This window comes from Lepisosteus platostomus, chromosome 6 (assembly GCF_059453375.1).
Source record: "Lepisosteus platostomus isolate fLepPlt1 chromosome 6, fLepPlt1.hap1, whole genome shotgun sequence".
Taxonomy (NCBI): Eukaryota; Metazoa; Chordata; class Actinopteri; order Semionotiformes; family Lepisosteidae; genus Lepisosteus; species Lepisosteus platostomus.
This window is the reverse complement of record NC_142616.1, coordinates 37,209,567-37,230,969: the sequence shown is the minus strand read 5'-3', so window position 1 is coordinate 37,230,969 and position 21,403 is coordinate 37,209,567. Positions and strand designations below refer to the sequence as shown.

The following is a 21,403-nucleotide window of genomic DNA, read 5'->3' as shown; positions in this document are numbered from 1 at the left end:
TTTTTTAATTGGGATAATAAACCCTTGTTAAGAATAGCAAGTGCATTTTAATAAAATGTGTTAAGATGGAATTAGTATCTTTTGTATGCAGCTTTTACAAGTAGGATCAGGATCATATACTGTAGTAATCGTAAAATTCAAAAGTTTCGCCCTTTACATACTGTAAAAGTCACATTTTTCTCTTAATAAATGGATATCATTGAATGAAAATTTGGAGGGAGGGTAGTCTTTTTCTTAGCAGTCACTGGCTCTATGATATAAATATGATGCTCTAAATCACATATACTATTTTACTTACACTACCACCAATGGATTCCAACTTCTTTGTCCTATACAGTACTTTACTACTTCACATAGATGAGTGAGTTTTAAGATTAAACTACATAATCTCTGCATAATTAAACTCACCCATGTAATGATAAGACAACAGGAAAGTTATTCATAGTTTTACTATTATGGTATTAGTAATTATTTCACAGTGTGAAACATAAAGTAACATAACATTTACTTAAGAGGTTAAATGAAAATTATACACCATAATCATAAATATAAAACACTACAGTATATCAGTGTTTTTATTTTATTGTGTATTTTTCACCAAACAGTTCAAATGTTCATAAGGTAACTCAAAATTGTTAATAACTTCTGTGTTCATCAGTATCATAACAATATTGAACAAAACTCCTATCACCACTCTAAACATTGCCCCTTCAGGGTATCAGCCAATGCAATCAGTAACAGGGTATCAATTGTTTAATGTAGTTTTCTTTTTCCAGTTATTTAGTTCTTGTCTAGTCTTTAAATCTGGAAGTATAAAAGCAAATTGAAATAGTTACTGTACTGTATAACCAGTTAATAACCAGTAACATTCTATTTCATGTTATTAATACATGTAATAAAAATACAAAACAAAATGAATGTCAAAATGTTGTACTGTCTGAGCTGTGCAAACAGTCCTACAAAGCAAAACATGTACTATAAGCATGAGGGACTGATGTTGCAAACTTAAGTTGGTGTTTAAATTACTTCTGACAATTTCATACATTTTGCACAATGTGTTGTACATAGTCCTCTAAAAGTGTTACAAATTGTGTTTTTCACACAAACATGTATTAATGTAGAGTTTGAATTATATCGTATAGAAAATCTGTTCTTATGGGGACTCTTATACTAAATACAAACCTAAAATTAACATTCTCGTTTATGTTTTTGGTTCAGAGGTTTGGCTTTAAATTAAATAAGTTTACATACATGTAGGGATAAAAAAGGGGAAAGAAGCTGCATGTGTAAACAGAATGTACCTATTAGTCTGACAAAAAGAAGCATAGGTTTTGAACTGTGCTGCATAAAGAATAATGTAGTCCTAAGCAGATGGGGGAAATGTAAAGGACACCTGTCCCAGAAAACAATAAACTGTGGGACCCCAGGCCACAAAACAAGTCAGAAGACATGAATGTTTTATAACTGCTTTGTCACTTTAAACAGCAATTATTAGTTTTGCTGATGAGAAACGTCTTCAATTATTCAGAAAGAATTCTGATTTCCCTGTCTAGTGAATTGGTTATCTACTTAAAGTACTGTTATTGTGAAATATTGGATTTCTTTCTTTTTTAAAACTAATAAAGCAGATAAATATGAGTGAAACACGTCAAGGAATTATTTGAAAGAAAAAAAAATAATTCCTTCTGGAAAGCTCTTGGATCACCCAGGTTTCCCAGCCAAATCTGCAACAGTGCATAAAGACTTACGTATGAGACCTGCCTGCAAAGAGACATTTTGAATCTGGATCCTTGAGGCAGATAATTTAAAATTCTCAAACACTTGGAGGGAAGCCTGCTGTGCCGATCAGACCTGATCAGACCTGAAAAGGAGCTGTAATCCTGTTTGCGCTCTTCCTTCGGTGTAAAAGTAAATAAAAAACACACACACACACACACACAAAACACATCAGCAGCATTTCAGCTGTAAAGGGACTTTTTCTTTTGCGGTGAGACATTTAAGCACATTCTTTACAAAGCAGAAAAAATTAGAATTTGCATATGCTCTTCACATCAGTTCATTTGTGTAGATAACAGAGGGATCAGTTGATTTTGACAGAAACGGCGGGATCACAGGCACAAAGCGCAGGTTCTGCTCGTTCTATGCTGTTATTTTCCCAGGCTGCTTGAGGCTGAAGCCTCCCCCAGTGAAGCGCGGGCCCTCACTACGCTGAGGCTGAATTAAAGGCTGTCCCACCTGAGCCAGGCTTCTCTCTTTCTCCCTGCAAAAACAGAAGGAAAAAAATACATGCCCGTTTCAGTGGATTCTGGCTCCAGAAAAGTCATCTTTTCTAAACAAAACATTGAGTTTGCAGTTAAGCAGCCATTATAAACAGAAAGGCCCTTCCACATACACTACACAGTGTAACTATATTACTTCAAACATGATTTGGTTCATAAGACTGCTTAAATATACAATGATGTTTCATGCATTTACATACTGTATATGAATGAACTGTATATGAACGTTACAAAGCAATTTGGTCCTAGTCAAAATGCATATTATAATTTCATATAGCTTTGTAATGAATCTCTTCACTTTCACTTTCAAAAATCTCTAAAGCAATCCTGGCTTATATTTTAGTAATAAAGATATTATTTTCTTGTCCAGACATAACCACAAATAGGTACTAATTAAAAGAAAAAGGCCTTGTTGAAATACTGGTGTTAATGTGTAACAAAAGCCATGTACAGTAAATATCTCACAGACACAGCGATGCATTCTCTCTTTGTGTTCATTTAATAAATAAATAAAATACATATATTTTAAACAGTTCTGTCAATGAAGAAATATAAATATTTTTGTCTCAAAAGTCTGCCTACTTGAGATTAATTTTATTAATCAAGTCACTAGAGCATTACTGCATTCCTACACCGCAGTAAAGAAGAACATTTTAATGTCAGTATTTTACACTGATCTTCAAATGTATCTTCTTATGTCTTTATCTAGAGGTGGTGTTGACAAAACTCTTAGTTAAACAATAATTAAAGAAAAAAAAACTGCTTGCAGTTTATAATGGATATCCACCCACTCTCACAGGTAAATCAGCAGTCTATGAACATTTGATTATCTTTACTAATTATCTACTAAGCGATTTAAGATGCTAAATGTATTACTAAATTATACATTTATGATATGTTGATACATTTGTAATAAAATGACATTTTAATCTGTACACAGTTTTGTGTGTATTTTAACAATTTTATTTTAAATTGGTGTCCTACAAATGGAGGAGAAAACTGGTGAATAACTGGGATAGCGCATGTTAAAAATTATTGCTTAATGTGTCCTTATGTATTCCAGTTTGAGGCTGTTTACAGTTTTTGATTAAAAATGTATAAGGTCATTGATACAGTTTACCAACGTAACACCATGATCGTTACATGGCAAAGACATGTCCAGCGGTGAAGCTATTTCTTTACCTACAGTATTTTGTCTATGCAAGTGGTATTGAAACAGCAAGAGTGAAATTGATCTTGAAATAAAATGTGAATATTATTGCTTATTAATCACTAGAGAAACAGCATTATGGATAACTGCTGAACAAAACAGAGTTCACATCTGTCACATTCATACAGTACGGTACTTCTGGTTACAGTATATCCAAATTATAAAGAGAGTATTATGTGTTTGATACTGTAAGTATCAAAGATGTTTATAGATCTCATTTTGTTCGCCTTTATTTTTATGCACTTCAGCATGGAATCGCTGTCACACTCACTGAAACATCACTTAGCATTTACTTGTTGTTATGGCTTTTTCACTTATTTTGTACAATCTCCTTTCATTTTCAGTGCTACCGCTTGCTGACACAGCACTACCTTTTGCAGTTTCCACAGAAAACCATGTTTCACTCTGCAGTACTAAATGTTTACATGACAAGTGTGTCCTATGATTGTGATTGGGTTGCTATTTTCACAGAATGTGTTACTCATGAAAATCTGCTGCCAGAAACAGCTGGAAGGTGAAATGGAAATCATTACACATGGCAGACGCACAAGTCCTTTTTCTTTTCTCCACTGCAGACATGAAATAAAACATCCTGATTATAATACAAAAATGAAAAGGGATGCTAATATTCAGATAAACTCTCTTGGGAGCTTTGTGTGTATATCAGGAGAATAAAGGCAGGCAATCAATCAGGGAACAAAAGCAATTATACATGGGCTGGGATCCTGTAACTTTTAATTTACACATCTGAACTAACTTCATAACCTCTGATCCATGATGTAAAATGATACCTGCTTTTCAGTTACTTATCCAAGCAAAAGCAGCCCTATAGAGGATCGTCATTTGATCTGCCAGCTGTCTGTAATGGAAGGTGGTATTAAACCTTTAAGCCCTAATTACATTATGAGAGAGGGAATTGGAAAGATAAAACATAACTCTAATGTGCAGACCATATACCAGAATGATAGTTCGTGATGATGGATGAAGTTAATGAATTTCAAAGAAACCTGGACATTCATACTGTTGTATCTACTCATTTTTGTTAACAGAGATACACCGTTTTAAAAAGTAAGCCCATTTTTTTCTCTTATATTTGTATAAACTAATTTCTGTTTCTTTTTGAACATCCTTGGTGCTGACAGAATTTTTTACATAATGTTTCTATTTAGGTACTTAAATCAAATTTAGCCTGAATATTAAATTCAAACAGAAACTGAATAGTAGGCAGATACAAAACCTCTCTGGATTCTGCAACAAATTGTGTACTCTTTTTCTTTACAAATCAGCAAAAACACCTTACATTTGATTACTTCACCATGACATAGTCTTTGTGGTGTTCTGCTGCTTTTACTAAAACTTGATGTTCCTACAGGGAAAGGTGTAGGTTTTGTTTATCACACCTCCTACATCTGAGTGTCGTTTCAAGAATCTTATCTGAAGATGACAGATGTATGAGGTGGAGATTATTCTTCTTTTTGGAGTGGTGATTTAAGTTATGCTTGATCACCTCTTACTACTTATTTGTGTTTGCACCACAGTCTGTAAAGAAGGCCAAAGCTAGGGTTGATGCCAAATGAAGAAACCTATGGTCTAATTTCCATACAATTTATTGAGCACTTGTCAACTCTTGCTTTTATCTTCTTGTCTCTCTCCTCCTTTGCCTATGATAGCAGCTAGCTGATATCAACTGTTACAGCATCCTTGGAGTCACATTCGCATGAATTCACAGAATCCATAAAAAATGTATGATGCTTTTTAATGCCACCTCAAAAAGGGCATCAGAGCAAAGCCTGCTGCTCTTAGATGGAAACAGGCCTTTCCAGATAAACACTAAGACATCTAGCATATTAACCACTCTACATTCATATATCTTTTTCACACTGTCTTCATGGATGGTTCCTCAGGTAACTGGTTGGCCTACAAAAAAGAAATAAAGCTGTTCTAACAGTGTGCTGCTCCCGAGGACACTGTTTCAAAACTAAATATCATCTATTGCTCCCTTTTAACTGAATTTAAAGTTTTTAGGTTGCAATTTTAAAATTCTGCTTTTTGAAATATTTTACTTATAGTCTACATTGTACTCATGGCTCTGAATTAAAAGTTGAAAATGTTCTGCAGTGATAAAAACAGAGAGAAATATATTTTTTCAGCACTAATGAGTTCACAGTAGTTATTACAGAAAGACGCCTGTGCACTAAACACCAATTTATTCATGCAATGGCAAAATGATCTCTTAGATACATTCTGTGAAACACTGGACTGTCACTGATAATTATCCATCCAATCCCTGCATTATTTGTACTGTCCTTTTAAATTCAGTACAAGTGTTTAATCTAATCTAAAAGCTGTCATTAGCTATTGATTTTACTGTAATTGGGCTTTAAAACTCCAGGCTTTTGTGCCCAGTGATTACAAATGTAGCAACCACTGTCAGTTGCTAACGTATGTTAATAATGTTATGTATCCGATTTACAAAACCAGCTACCCACACATTTTATCCGAGGTTTGTCTGACAATCTATCCCTGATTTATTGATAATATAAATGCCATTAAAAAGAAAATGATTCAATGATGATCTTGATAAATGCCATGTCAATTCTAACCATAATACCCATTACCAAAAACTAATATTAAGGATGACACTGATTCAGGCTGAGGGCCCTAAATTCAATTCAAATATTTAAAAACAGTAATATGAAGTTACTTTTCAATATAAGACAAAAACAAACCACATTATAAAGATTTCTAATGTAATCATAGCATGAAATGATAGTCTCCCTTGTATTCAGTATAATGTGCTGTAAAACAATACAAAAGATGATGGGACAGACTAATTTGTTGTTCTTTAAGTTATATTTCATCAAGTGGGTACCATAAAGATGGCTGCATTTCACTTACTTGTACTGTAGGACTCCAGGGACAATTTAAGTAGACAAAATCAACTTAGGAACCACCAAATAAGACCTAATCAGGCATTGTTATTCAAAAACACACACTATTTTAATAAATGTCTGTGAAATAAGCAAACTTCATTCATGCAGTAGCAATGTGATCTTTGGAGAACATTGGGTATTCACTGGTAATTTTGTATATGGCACAGCACTAAAGATTTGAAAATATGTAGGCTTATATGATGAACACACTAATATTGCGAGCTACACTCACCATGTGAATTCACTCATGTTTGTCTGTCGAAGAATCAATTGCAAGTCTGTCTTAAAGGGCAGCAAGCTCAATTTTAAAGAAATACTGTTACAGGCTGAGCTACTGTAGAAGACAATGGAGTTCTACCAAAGAATCAAGACCCAATGGGTTATACCTAACTGGTGTCAATATTTCCACATCCTAGAGCTTGAAACTAATGGAATGTTTACTTAGCACTGCTAGGTGTGAGAAACACTGATCAAAAGAATCTTCTGGTTTACCTTAGTTATTCAATTCTGGGAAAATGATTGAGTATCAATCAACAGTCCAGAAAGAGAACATACTGTATAAGATCAGATCAAGACAGAGGGAAAAAAGGAGAAAAGGGAAAAAGAAGGTCTTCCAGAGAGAAAGGAGACAGAAATAGTCCCTTCTTCATGATCATCTGAAAAAAAACTTGATTGGAGCCAAGTATTGGACTCTTGCTAAGAGAGCTTGCTATTCTGTAGCGTTTAGGGAACTTGGTAGCAGCCTGCGGTTTTCTTGGTGGTCCAGATGTAGGTCTCTGAAAGACCTTGTCTATAAATTTGTAAATACTGTACAGTACCTTCTGTGTTCTATGTGTTTATGTTCTATGTAGTGTGTGTTACTATCATTGCTAATAAATATTTGTTTAACCTATTGTGCCTGAATTATTACTCTTTTCACCACAGGACAAAGATTTCATGTGCCTCTAATTATACCAACTGCTCAGGTATATTCTTAGAAAACTAGGTTACAAGTAGGGGGTTATATGTAATATATATATTAGTTATTGACTGAGCAATTCCTGATATTCATAATTTTTGTAACCCCCCCATTTGTAACAATATTTTTTTATATGTCCCCTTATGTACATCTGAAAAAAATAATTTAATCTTAAATCTAATTAGCAGCCTCTACCAAAAGTAAGTCTCTTATCACAAGCTTTAAGAATGCTGAATCATGCTTCAAGAAGTATCATGTCAATACTTCTGGTAAAGTGATACAGAGAAAAATGAAAATCCACATATGGAATTTAGCCTCACATGGCAAGGTTTCATTATTTTTCATCAGGTCAATGTTTATAAATTGTGCCCATTAACAATACTGATTTGGGATTTTGTGCAAATATTGTACATTGGCGATTAGTGCTGTGTTCATGACTGCAGTAAAAAGTCAAGACAGAGTAAATATATTTTTTCTCTTTTCCATCAAAAAAGATGATAAACTGACAATGGAGACTGTTCAAAGAAACATTTCTATATTCTAAAAAACGTGAAAAGACAGCAATCAAGGGCAATCATTTTGATCACAATGCATTCTAAAATTTGTTTTACATAAATCATCCCACTCAGCAGTGCTGGTTAATATTAACATGTTTTTTAACAGCTATGATACATCATATACTGTACAAGTATGTGTTTGTATATGTAATGTGACTGATGTAAAGTGAATGCTTCTGCTTGGTAGGCACAATATATCGGCAATTGTACAGGTCATATTCCAAAACATTGTGCAATATATTAATCAGGTTATGATCTGTAACAATATAGGTTGTATAAGGAGATGGATCTTTTTTGGAGAGGGGTTAAACTTCTCAGAGTTCTAAGCTGTAAATATGACAGAAATTGAAAGTAAAAATTACACATGCTTTACTTGTGTGCTGTCCACAATACATAGGAACATCCATCCATTCATTTATTCATTTTCAAACCACTTTATCCGATGAAGGGTCACAGGGGAGCTTGAGCCTAACCCAGCAAGCAAAAGGCACAAGGCAGGACGGGACCTAGATAGGACGCCAGTTCATCTCAGGGCACACACACCACACACACACCAGGGCCATTTATCCCAGAAGCCAGTTAACGTACCAATATGTTTTTGGACTATGTGTGGAAACCAGAGCACCTGGAGGAAATACCAGGCAAACACGGGTAGAACAGAAAAACTCCACACAGATAGCATCCCAGGAATTGAACCAAGGTCCCAGTGCTACAAGGCAGCAATGCTAACCACTGTGCTACTGTGCCACCCCCCATAAAATCCCATATTTTTAGAAACACTGATTAATACCTTATATTACAGTATGTCACAAAGGGGCACTGTTGGTCCATGACAACAAACATTTTTTTTATAGGGAAATTTCTTCCCAGTATCACGTATTCTCCTCTGAAAGTAGTACTGTAACACACCCCCCTCATTGGGGAAACTCAAGGACGCAAGGTGTACTATGTCATCGGGGAAAACCTCTGCATAGTTTTTTTTCTAATTCCATCTAAGCAAGAACCTACTAAGGAATCTTCGGTATCCCAGGCTCAGAGACCTGTACGCCAAGTACTGTACGCCGCTCCTGGTGGCATGACATAATCCCTGATCTTATCTCTTTTCATGCTTTGGTCCTATCTTTCCTGACCCCCTCCCAGGTCATGTTCAAGGTCCTAACTAAACACCACTGACTCACAGTATCTCTGGCTAGGTGAACCATACACATCTTGGTCTTGGTTCTCATGTCCCTGATGGAAACTAGCAGTGGAAATCCCTTACCCAATCATTCCCTTTTAGTTGAACTGCCCTACCACCTTATTTACCGTACTGGCAGTTTGACACATCAATGACAGAGGCTGCTACTATTGTGTAGCCTTCCCTTGCTCCTTGATAGACAATCTCTCAGAGACCAAGCACCTTGCAGTTCACTCACTGCATCGCCGCTGCTGTACACAAGCAAACACACCTGCTCATCCCTAAACACACATGGGCACCTGACACACTCCAGCTCGGCCATATCTACTGCCTCGCCCCCCATTAGCTGGGTGAACTACTCCCAGCATGAACTTACTACCTGGGAGATGCGCTTTTGCTTCCACTGTGTACTGAGGTTAGCTTAGCCTGACATCCCTGTCTCACTCTGACTGCAGTGAAGTACACATCTGTAATACCGACCTCAGCTGTAGCTCATCAAATCACATACATCCTCAGCTTTACTGCCTCAAGCAGCATTACTCGTATAAAACTTTAGACTTCCATAGACACAATCCTAAAAGGGTGTATTAAAGTCATTGTTCTCATTAGAACTGATGGTCAAATGGGGAAATTTAAAATATTGTAAATACTATTTTACAGAATGCTGCTTTCAGTTTTACAGAATTCCATTAGCCAGAAGAACAACAGGCTTTATTACATTATCATACTTGTATGACAGTAGCTCACGAACAACCAAAAGCTTTTAATATCTAGTCCAGAGTCTGAATCCTTTCCAATGGAACACCCTGTGAAGTTGAAGAAAGCTAAAGAAAGGAAAATTTACACATTATTTCACCAGATGGCTAAACTGTGTCAGTTATATGGTGCAAGCTGTTATCTTTTTCAAAGATGGACCTACTGTATGCACCACACTGATGAAATTCTACTTTCAATATTATTTTTTGAAGTTGATGAATTTCAGTTGCATTTCTTTAAATATGAGAATTCTCATCAAAATATGACATAGAGAACTGTAGCTTTTTTTGAAGAAGCAATAATAGCAGTAATAGTAATACCATTTTAGAACATACTATCACAAATGGCATGATAAAACTCAGAAAACATTATAATGACTAATTACTAAATGTGAAGAGGGATGCACATTCCAGATCCCGCTCTATAAAAAAACTCTAATGATTACTACAAATTAACTCTTACTGTTTCTCACTATATAATTAGAGCTCTCTCTTTAATTATGAACAAACTACAATTTGTACCCTCCAGCAAGCTGATAAAAAGGCAAATATTAGATTTTGTGACTCATATTATCTTAGTTTTATAGCATGTGAACTAGTCTTACATTTTAATAGCCTATTAATTTTTTCTACTTTGGCATGTTGCTTAGTTGCATTAAATGAACATACTGTATCACGTTTTAAAATTCAAATTCCAAAATGTGTTGTTTCTAAGCAAAATTCACTCATTTACAAATATAAAGATAACAAGAAAATTAAGGTCCAAAAAATTGCAAAAACTGTATTTTTTACATGAAAACGTTTTTTGAAATTTTGACCATTTTACTTGGAGTTAATGTGGAGAAATAACGCACATTTTGGTGTCAATGAGTACTAAAGATTTGTTTCTAACAGTACTCAGCTCTTACCAAAGTACTTGTTTTTCTTATAAAGTTGCGAAGAAAGAATAAGAATGGTCTCAGAAATGTTTGGCTTATTGGACGGGACAGGGTTTAGAGCTTTTCAAGCACACGACTACATGAAAGGCAGTTTAGGCACCATCTAAAAATACATAATGCAGCTACATTCTATTAACATTAAGGAGACATAGAGTAATGCGTTATATAAATAAATAAACACAATCCCTGCTGAGTTTGAACCCCTGAATTAAATTATCCTTGTTTGCAGACTCCAGTTGGTAATAGAACTGTAAAATATTATTCCACAAAACCCCATCAATGACAGTGTATTATAAAGTCATAAGTAGAATATATTAAATGGGTCTGCATTATTTATTTTATTGTAATTTGCCATATTTTCAGAAGATTACTTGTCAAGTTTACCCATATGGAAAGGAACTATGGGCAGGAATTCTCAGTAGGTGATATTTTACTTGGACAGAATTCAAAGTCATTGCTTTCTGGCTGCCCTCGCCATTTTTTTTTTACTTCCAGCACCTTGTGGTGGGACAGAGCTACGGCTACAGCTGGCTGAGTTTATTAATGGATATAAAATAATCCAATCAAAGAACGATGTACAAACAGAAATAAAAGGGCATTTTGTGTATTTATTTTTCTACATCCCCTCCCTAGATTTTATTTATAAACTCAACAGTTCTGAATCAAAGAAGAAAAGGCCCCAATGGCACTTTTATACAGTTCCTTACAGTCTGCCTTCCTCATCCCACTGAATTCTTTCATTTCTGCATGTCAAAAGCCCTCCCACATGGATACTCATTGTAGACATCAAAGGTCACTGTCAAGTTAAAGCATATCATACACAAACTCAGTTTCCTGCAGTCCCACTACACTTCAATAAGGTTAGTTTAAACCCCATGAAAGATCATGTTTCAGTATGCGTTAAAAGGCTCTTACCTGGACTGCTGTTCCTTGCGCTTCTGAGTGAGATACTTTTTCTTGACATTTTGCAGCTCATGAGCCAATCTCTCAATCTCATATTTGTAATCCTGAGTTTGAGACTCATACATGTTCAGCTCTGATGATAAAGCCTAAAAAAATGAATCGGTACACAAGCTATAGGATTAAAGGCTGTCCACTTTGGAAAAAAATATTTTATTTTTGTTTAATACCACCTTTCTACTGTCCTTCCTTTTTCAATATAGTTTTCAAGTGAGATGTCCAACAATATCTTGTAGCAAACCAAAGATTTTCAAACATCCAAAATGATGGATAGCTGATTTTAATGATATACTTACATGAAAATACAATACTAGATGGATAGTATCTGGTGGTATAGAAAGGCATTTAATTTTTTTTTAATTGATAATTATTATATATCTCCCTTATACAAATACTGTATGATGATAATCTGAAGCAATTTCTCTGAAGAGCCGGAGAGTTTATTGGAACTGTGGTGCTGAAGTACTGCAAAAGGCAGAAATTCTATAAACTGAAATTTTATTTGAACTAATCTTTTCCTTTCCATTAAACTTTTATTTTATGCTTGTCCACCCATAAAGGACACAAGACTGAACTGCCTATTTTTAACATTTAAATCAGATCAATTTGAATCTCAGCTAGAATAAAAAAAATAAGCCTGGCTTTCAAAGGCTGTAATAAAGTCACACTACCCAGGTGGTCCTGATCTTGCATGCAACTTTACTTTGTTAGTGTGTGTGCACATGAGTAAATGTGTAATGTCTGTTTCTTTTATTTTAGACTATTTTGAATAATCTTTTAAATAAAAGCATTGCACTATGACTGCAGCCATGCAAATGCCAATGTTAACCTGCTTTCTAAATATGTTATCATGTGGATAGTTCCAATGTTTGAATACTATAGCAAGCAGAATAATTAATTCATGCGTTAATTCATTTAAAAAACCTACAGATAAGTTAAGGACACATCTATCCCAGGCAGAAAAGGCCTCTGGATGCCTGGGGTAAAAAAGGATAATCTTTTTCAAAAGAAGGATATATCTTTTATGTTTATTAGTGAATAATCTAATTAGAACAAGGGAGTGCAAAGTTATGCCTGTAGTGTACTTGAGCATCTTGTATTGTGTGAAGTAATACTATGCACATTACAAAGTGTTTTATAGACACATTGTTGGTGCAATGATAAACACTTGAGCTTATCCTAAGCAGGATCAGCTACAACACATCATTTTTTCCCACTTTCAAAAAATGTATATTTGCCAGAATTTGAGCATTGTACTTTTATTTAGAATAATTATTCCTGATACATGTATCAGAATACACAGAAAAATGTACAAAAATCAATTGCACTGCAATATCTGGCTATATTTTGAAATGGAAATTTTATTGCGGTCTCTTTATGTGAAAAGAGAAAACAGTATGAAGACAATTTAATTGAATTTGTGTGCGCTACAGTGTGTTTGTGAAAAGACATTTGAAAAACACATTTATAGTATATAGTTAGGCATCAGTAATTCCTGTTGCACTCTTTGTCTGTTTAGTTAAACCTGTGCCACTGGTGCCTGAGGTACAGCTATATAAACTTCGGGGAAAAAAAGTAGGACTTAACCTGAAATGGCTTTTACTTATCTTTAATAGTCATATGCATAGAAAAATTGTGTTGTATTCAAAAGAATCATTATTTCTGCATAAGTAATTTGTTAATTAACCAATTTAAACTGAAGAGTGGCACAGTTGAATGATATATATATATATATCTTACTGTATGTCAACTCTTCGGGTTCTGGGTTGAATTCTGCTCCAGAGAACCTACTGTGTAGAGATTTTACAGATTTTTAGTTAAGGGGCTCTGGATTCCTACCACCTTCTTAAAGATGTGTTGGCTAAATTACAGGTAAGTGTTGTCTCTAAATTCTTCTTTTCTTACACCTTTGATGGACTGGTTTGAGTTGCCCTGACCCTTACCAGGAAGTATTGGTTTTCTGATAATGAATGGAAGATTTCAAGTTTAGTAGTCATTTTTTTTAGAATATTCACATTCACTATACTGACAAGGAAAAGGTTTTCTGGGGGTTAAACACATTACTACACATGAATTAGTTCTGGAGCCCTCAACAGCAATTGTTTGCTTGAAGCGTATTTAACGATACTGCAATAGTGCTACTTCCACATGAGCTGTTAGAGTGAATAAGTGCATATTAAATTAAAAGCAGGTAGTGGAAGAAAAGATGTGGAGCTAAAGCTAACCTTTAGCTGTTTAGTCTTGTCTCTCAGTGTCTGCTGGTAAATCTGCAACTGTTCTGCTGCTTCAGGTCCAGGTTGTCTTGCAAGGATGTGCTTCAGTTCTACATACAACTTCTCTTTCTCCTGTGGATGAACAAATAAACATTAGAGAAAAATCCTCTCCACAGCACGTATGCTGAATTACAAACAAAAAGGTGATTTTTGTACTCCAGAACACCATGTTCTTCCTTTTCCTAAGAGGTTGTAAGACTATAGTATTGATCTGGAATCAATGATAGGCTGTATTAAGTAGAACAAGTAGAACAAATTTTGCACTAGAGTAAAAAAAAATATTTCTCCCTGTTAGCCTTTTTTTAAAATTTGGGAAGCCCTGTTCCTCATTACCTAATTTAAAAGTTATTTTTAGAAAATAAAGTATTTAAACAAAAAAAAATGTTTTTACAAAAATGTCCTCTGAAATGTACACATTAAAACATTATCTTCCATTGATGTGGTCTAAAAATAGCTAAAAAAGGTTACAATTCCACAGATAATTTAAGTAGGCTACACATAAGTGATGCATTCAGACAAGTAATTATTCCTGAGTGAATCCTTTAAAATAACATATATGGGAGCAGCATTATTACTACCGTACAGGTCATTATTGATACAGGCTACAGTGTTATATTGAAACAACACCATTTCTTTTTACATGGACAGTTTCACTGCAGTAAGCGAATAGAGATGGTGTATTCCAGTGCATTTCACATAAGTACAAGTTACAAATGTTGCCATATGATTGAAAATAATAGGCAAATGGTAGCACTTACTGATAAAAATGCACTTTTCTAATTTCATCAACAGTTTTAATTTAAACAAAACAATAATTTCTTACTGCTGTATATACAATATCTTGGGTCAAAATATGGTGTCTTCTTCACAGTGTATTGAATATACTGTACAACATTATTTCCAAGGGAACCTAAACTACAGTACTGTAAGTATTGTAAATGTAAGTGTGCACACTTGAATCTCATTCACAGATCTTTGCAACAAATAGCATCGCACAGTGTGTATGATAGTAACTCACAGGTTAAAGAAATTGTTTATTTTATGTACACAATCTTATACTGTATGTGGGTATGTGGGTGCATATTTCTGAATGCACGCAACTGGATGGGTAAGGACAAAGGTAGAAGTTCGTGGAAAAAGGAGGAAGAGGACTATAGGCTATACAGTAGGGCTTGATACAGTATGTTTCCTGAGAAAGCTCCTTTACTTGTTGAACCACTTTGGGCAAGATAAAAATATGTTTTATTTGTTAAACATTATTCTAGCAAAATAAATTAATGAAAGACTGTCAATTAAACCATTGATGAAGGAGTTCATAAAGGGAGAAAGTTCAGCATCTCATAACAAGCAAAAAGTTCTAAAAAAAACACCTAAAATACTGTCAGAACACTCAACAGGACAAGTAGCTAAGGTAGCAAAAGCAGTTGCACAAAGCAAATAGGCAATAAATGAGAAATGAGAGAGCAAGTACAGTAAATGCAAATACTGTTTGCATTTTTCTCAAATGCAAAATGAAATCTTAAATCCTACATAGCTATCCTACGGGCTTTTCACTGAATCCACAGCATTATTATAAATAAAAACAATAATCTGTGCTCTACTTACATTATGAAATAAAAGAAAAAAAACATTTTGACCCCAAGCACAAAACAACACTTTCATGTTATATAGAATATGCAATAACATACATGAGAAAACAAGCAAACAATTGTTCAGCAAGAGATTAGGTTTGCAATAATTGCAAGATGAAAAGAACAAAAGCAATCCTTTGGGTTAAATGACTTCCTTATGGGGTTTTCCTATTAGCCAGGGCTGTTCATATGTGACTAGATGAGAGAAACAGCCCCAAGAGTAGCCTTCCCTTCAATTGTCTCCTAATTTCTGAAATCATTTTCTATTCAACAGCATCTGAAATGATTTATCACAGTGAGCAGTGTCTTTGTTTGAGGTATAATGTGATTGTCTACTCGTTCAATAAGAGGTAAACTGTTCCACAGAGAATAGTCTGTGCTTCAAATCTGTTCTGTGGCTCCATAATCCATTTATATCCTACATCTTGCTGCCACATATATGTAGACTCAGATGTACATGATGTACGTTCCTGAAACCGGCAGGTTACAGGTTATAACTCTTGACTAAACTATTATATATCTTTCTACATGTGTGTCTTTCGATAGTCTTGAAGATTCGGCTTTCACTCTAAAATCAAATACACAAGAATAAAGATAAAGTCTATCCCAGAGCCACAACAGCTCATCAGACAAGAGCTCATACAGGTTTCTGTAACATTAAGTGTACAGTACTAAAGAGCAAGTGACTCCTCGGGTTGTAAGGGATGCTGGTCCACTGCAGGGACTGCAAAACTGGTCCCCATTTATATAGATGGGTGGACTCAAGCAGATAGGGTAAAGTACCTTATTCTAGGGTTGAACAACAGTGTCTGTAGCAGGAACTTAAGCCCAAAGCTTTAAACACTATGCTATACTTTTTGAAAAACATAAGAAATACACACACACACACAAAATAACCCAGAACTCCAAAAAAACAACAACAAAGTAAGCCGTGTTTTTGAAAAACTGGTTAGTATAATCAATTTTTGTAAAGGAAAATATTATATTGTTCACCATTTTAACTATATAGCTTAATAAAAAAAAATAATAAAGCCACTAGTAGAATACAGTAAATGTTGACCAGAGAAAACTGGTCATAAGGTTTCAAAGAATTTAATTTTTTGTTTCTAATAAAATGTAATCCAAAGCTATGAGGTGCCATTAAGGCCATTATTCAAACTTTACCTCCCATACACAGACAAATTGCTCTCACACTCTCCATTTTACCTCTCACACACAGAAAACGCTGTCACATTCACTAGTTTTACCTCACATATAAACACAGAAAGCTCTCACATTCACTAGTTTTACCTCACACATACACACAGAAAGCTCTCACATTCACTAGTTTTACCTTGCACATATACATACAGTAAAACACTCCTTCACAATGTGACCATGAGAGGCAAAACTAGTGGATTTGAGTGCATTTTATGTGTACAGTATGTAAGACAAAACTAGCGAATGTGAGAGCTTTCTGTGTGTATGTGCAAAGTAAAACTAGTGAATGTGAGAGCATTTTCTGTGTATTTGAGAGGTAAAACTAGTGAATGTGAAAGCATTTTGTGTGTATGTGAGAGGTAAAATGAAGAGTGTGAGAGCATTTTGTGTGTACAGTATGTGAGAGCAATTTGTGTGCTTTGAGAGATGAAGTTTGAATAATGGCCTAAATGGCACTTCATACAAAGCAACATTATTACACTTGTTGGTATTTCCTCTGTTACATTCATAGCATAGGCTTATTGAGCCACAAGGTTCTTCTGGAATTAAAAAGAAAGATAAATCTTGGAAAGAAAGTATCCTTGTTCAAATACACCCAGCAGCATTCACTTAAAAAGTTATCAAGGGTCCACTGTCAAGTCCTTTAATTTATTTATTTCTTCATGTAGAAAAGAATGGGCTCATGAGATTGTAAAGCTATCACTGTTTGATATGATGCTAAAAAATTAAAGACCTATGTAACCAAATCTAAAAATCAAAGCTAGTTAACTTTCCTTTTCAATTTGGCCTTCCTTTACATGTACAAATAAAGTGCTTAGTAGTTTGCCTCACTGTATCTGACTATTACAATTCAACCAATACAAACATGTAAATACTGTATATTTGTATAATTAGAATTCTAATACAAAGAACATGGGTTTGGGGGTTTGGGGCTACGAAAAGAGGTTGCCAAGATAAGGACACAAGGAATATTAAGTATTTGTGACAATTGCGAGTCAGCAAAAAAGGTACGGACTCCAGCCAAAAACACATAAAGCAGTAGATAACATGAGAGTCTGTTAATAGGCCAGAGCTGCTTAAACAAATCAGGAATGATTGCATGCAAATGCAGCAGGCCTTTGCCTTCTTCGGTGAGTCATTATGCATTAAACGAAAAATGTTACTCATGTTCCTATGCCAAAATTTCTAAACACAACAGCTTTAATATACAGTATATTTTTTATCGTTTATATAAAGGGATTACGTGTCTATTGTAGATTATTTCTGATCATAAAATAACTAGGTTCTGCCAAAATCTAAGGGAACACAAGCTGTTAAAACCTGAAACAACATTTTAGTTGGATAATTATCTATCCAAAGCAGTTGTTTCAAAACATTTGTAACATTTCTCTAACAAATTTTAATATTGTATTCAAAAGATGAGGAACATTCAGACCTCATTTACCCATATGTACTGTACAACGTTGATTAATAAGGATTTTTGATTTAAAGTGACAAAATAAATAATAAATTAGTAGATTTTAAATTATAAACTATACTGTATATACAATACTGTATACAAGTATATACAGTACCTGTATACACTAGTGATTTGCCTTAGAAAGTAACCAGGATACCTTTTCAATAACACTATTGACGTTACACTAGTACAGTAGGTGTTCAAATAATTATGCCAGTGTTAATTAACAGAATAGTTGTGCTGCATTGATTTTGGCAATAGCTTGTTATGTACAGTATATTTCACTAAAAAGAAGTCTTGCTAATCTAATAAACAATCTGCCATATTTGCAACAATTTAATGTTATGTGGGAATCAGTGATTTTAACACAATTATTAATGTGCTCCTGGAAAAAGGTGTTTTGAAGTAACAAAATGACGTACATGTATACAGTATACTGTAACTGGTCTTGAGATAACACTCTGTGCATCAACTCGAAAGACAAACATAATAATTTATTGACAGAGCAGCAAATTTTTACTTCTGTTAAATTCTGCAGTTAGATCTTGAGTCTCCTACAAAAAGTGATTATAGTTCATATACAGTAGGTGTGTCTACCATCGTCCTTCTGATCTTTTGCGGCATTTCAGACATCCACAGATCACTTCATAGGACTCAGTCAATCTACCATCTCTGCTGCTATCCAGCTGAGTGGATGCCCTTAAAGAAAGGGTTAACCACTATGTGAGTATCCAACTGATTCAGTAGAAGCAACAAGAACATATAAAAAGCCAGTTATACTGTATATCTGAATTTCCCAGAGTAATCACAGGTACAGTATTATTGCACTCAAAGCATCCGTAGATTACATGAGTACAGTACATATGTAAACAGATAGGGGTTCTTATCTCTAAATAAACAGTGCCTTGCAAAAGTATTCACCCCTTTGGACCTTTTCACATTTTATTGTGTTACAGCATAGAACCATGATGTATTTAACTGAGACTTTTTGCAATTCATCAGCACAAAGTTCTATATAATGTCAAAGTGAAAAGAAATCCAGACATTTTACTAATTTAATCAAAAATAAAAAACAGAAAATAATTGAATGCATAAGTACCTTATTCACCCCCTTGCTTTGACACACCTAAATTACCTCTGAAGTAACCAACTCTCTTCTCCAAGTCACATAATTACTTGACTGGAGTCCACACGTGTGCAGTTGAGGTGTTACACATGATTTCAGAATACGTACACTTGTGTCTGGCAGCTTTTCCACTTAGTTAGTGCATTTCCAAGGAAACACTACACCATGAAGACCAAGGAACATTCCAAGCAGATCCAAGACAAGGTTCTTGAAAAATACCAGTCAGGGCAAAGGTATAAGAAAATTTCCAAGGCATTGAATATACCTCGAAGCACTGTGAAGTCCATCATTAAAAAAGTGAGAAAATATAGAACAACCATAAATCTGCCCAAAACTGGCTGTCCTCCAAAACTGAGTGTCCGGGCAAGAAGAGCCATAGTAAGGGAGGCCACCTAGAGGCCTACGACATCTTTAAAGGAGTTACAGTCCTCTATGACAAAGATGGGAGTAACTGTGCGTGAGACAACAATATCATGCACACTTAATAAATCTGGCTTGTATGGAAGGGTGGCAAGAAGAAATTTAAAATAGATTTACATTTAAACATTGGTCCTGGAAATTACATTCTTATTCTAGTTATTAAAATGTGACAGAACATTTGATTAAACAATAGAGGACTGTGTTAGCTAGTTATATCAAGTTTACGTACTGTAAACCATAAGAATTAGGATGTCAGCTTTGTCAACCCTATTATTCAAAATATATGTAATTATAACAATTACAGGAATGAAAACTGTATTTACAGATCATTTAGAGATTACTGCAAATCTGAAGTTCGCTTTTGGCTTTTAGCACAACATAATCCGTGCTCACAGTGAGAAAGGTTTTGCTAAGAATATGATCAACTGATGAACCTGCTACGTTGTCAGCAAGAGATCTTTGATGTATATTTTGTGACCTCATTTGTGAGGTCACTTATATACACATACCCCACATTTGTTGCATATAAATGTGAATGCAATAATTATTCATTAGCAACTTTTAATAATGTTCAGTTCATATATCACAGCAGTCCAGCTGAGCTGAGCATGAGAGAAAGGCCTTTCAACAGGATCAGAAGTATTTACCGAACTAAGTCCAACATTAAAAACCCCTTATTAATACAGTTGTTGACAAATGGAATGTAAGATACCTCAATGAGCTGTTTTCAAAGCATCGTTGAACTGTATTGATTAAAAAACTAAATTTTAAATACCTCAAAATTCTTTATTTCTAAAGTTGTCATTTCTATATTATAAAAACAGAATTTATATAATAAACTTAGTTTTATAAAATCCCCCTATTTTTAAGAAAAAATGAGGTGAAAGCCTTCATCATTTTAGAAATAGTCCATCTTATGTTGAGGAATTTGTAAATGCTTAGACCCAATTCATGTTTTATGCTTTCCCCTTATTCTGCTGTTACACCATAAATATGACTACTCAGGTTTCTATATACAGTGTCCTCCAGAATTATTGGCACCCTTGGTAAAGATGAGCAAAAAAGGCTATGAAAAATAGCCTATGAGGCTATTAAAAAATTGTTTCGCCCTATCTCCAACTTACCCTTTCTTGCAAACATTCTAGAACGTGCTGTCACATTTCAGTTACATAACCACCTCATGACAAATAACCTTTTTCAAACCCCTCCAATCAGGCTTCCGTCAACTTCACAGCACACAAACTGCCCTGGTCAAAGTCACTAACAATCTTCTAATAGCTTCTGATTCTGGTTCTCTTTCTATACTCATCGTTCTTGATCTCAGTGCTGCTGTTGACCATTTGGATTTTCTTCAAGTCTTACCTCACTGATCACTGTCACTTTGTCTCTCTTAATGGGTATAGGTCTGAAATTGGCCTTGTTAAGTCTGGTGTTCCTCAGGGCTCAATACTGGGCCCCTTGCGTTTGAGCATTTACATGTTTCCACTTGGTCAGCTTTTAAGATCACATGGGCTCAGCTATCATTTC

The 21,403-nt window shown here is 34.7% G+C and overlaps 1 protein-coding gene across 1 annotated transcript in view; it reads right to left on the bottom strand.

Moving 5' to 3' along the window:
- Positions 1–540: 540 nt before the first annotated feature.
- The window catches only part of cfap58 (cilia and flagella associated protein 58), a 66,281-nt gene continuing 45,418 nt past the window's right edge, over positions 541–21,403 (bottom strand). Inside the window, exons 16-18 of the mRNA XM_088635724.1 lie at positions 13,993–14,112; positions 11,723–11,856; positions 541–2,260 (exon numbers count right to left, since the gene is read on the bottom strand). Coding sequence (XP_088491850.1) covers positions 2,140–2,260; positions 11,723–11,856; positions 13,993–14,112 — 375 coding nt within the window. The 3' untranslated portion in view covers positions 541–2,139. The remainder of the gene's footprint in view (positions 2,261–11,722; positions 11,857–13,992; positions 14,113–21,403) is intronic.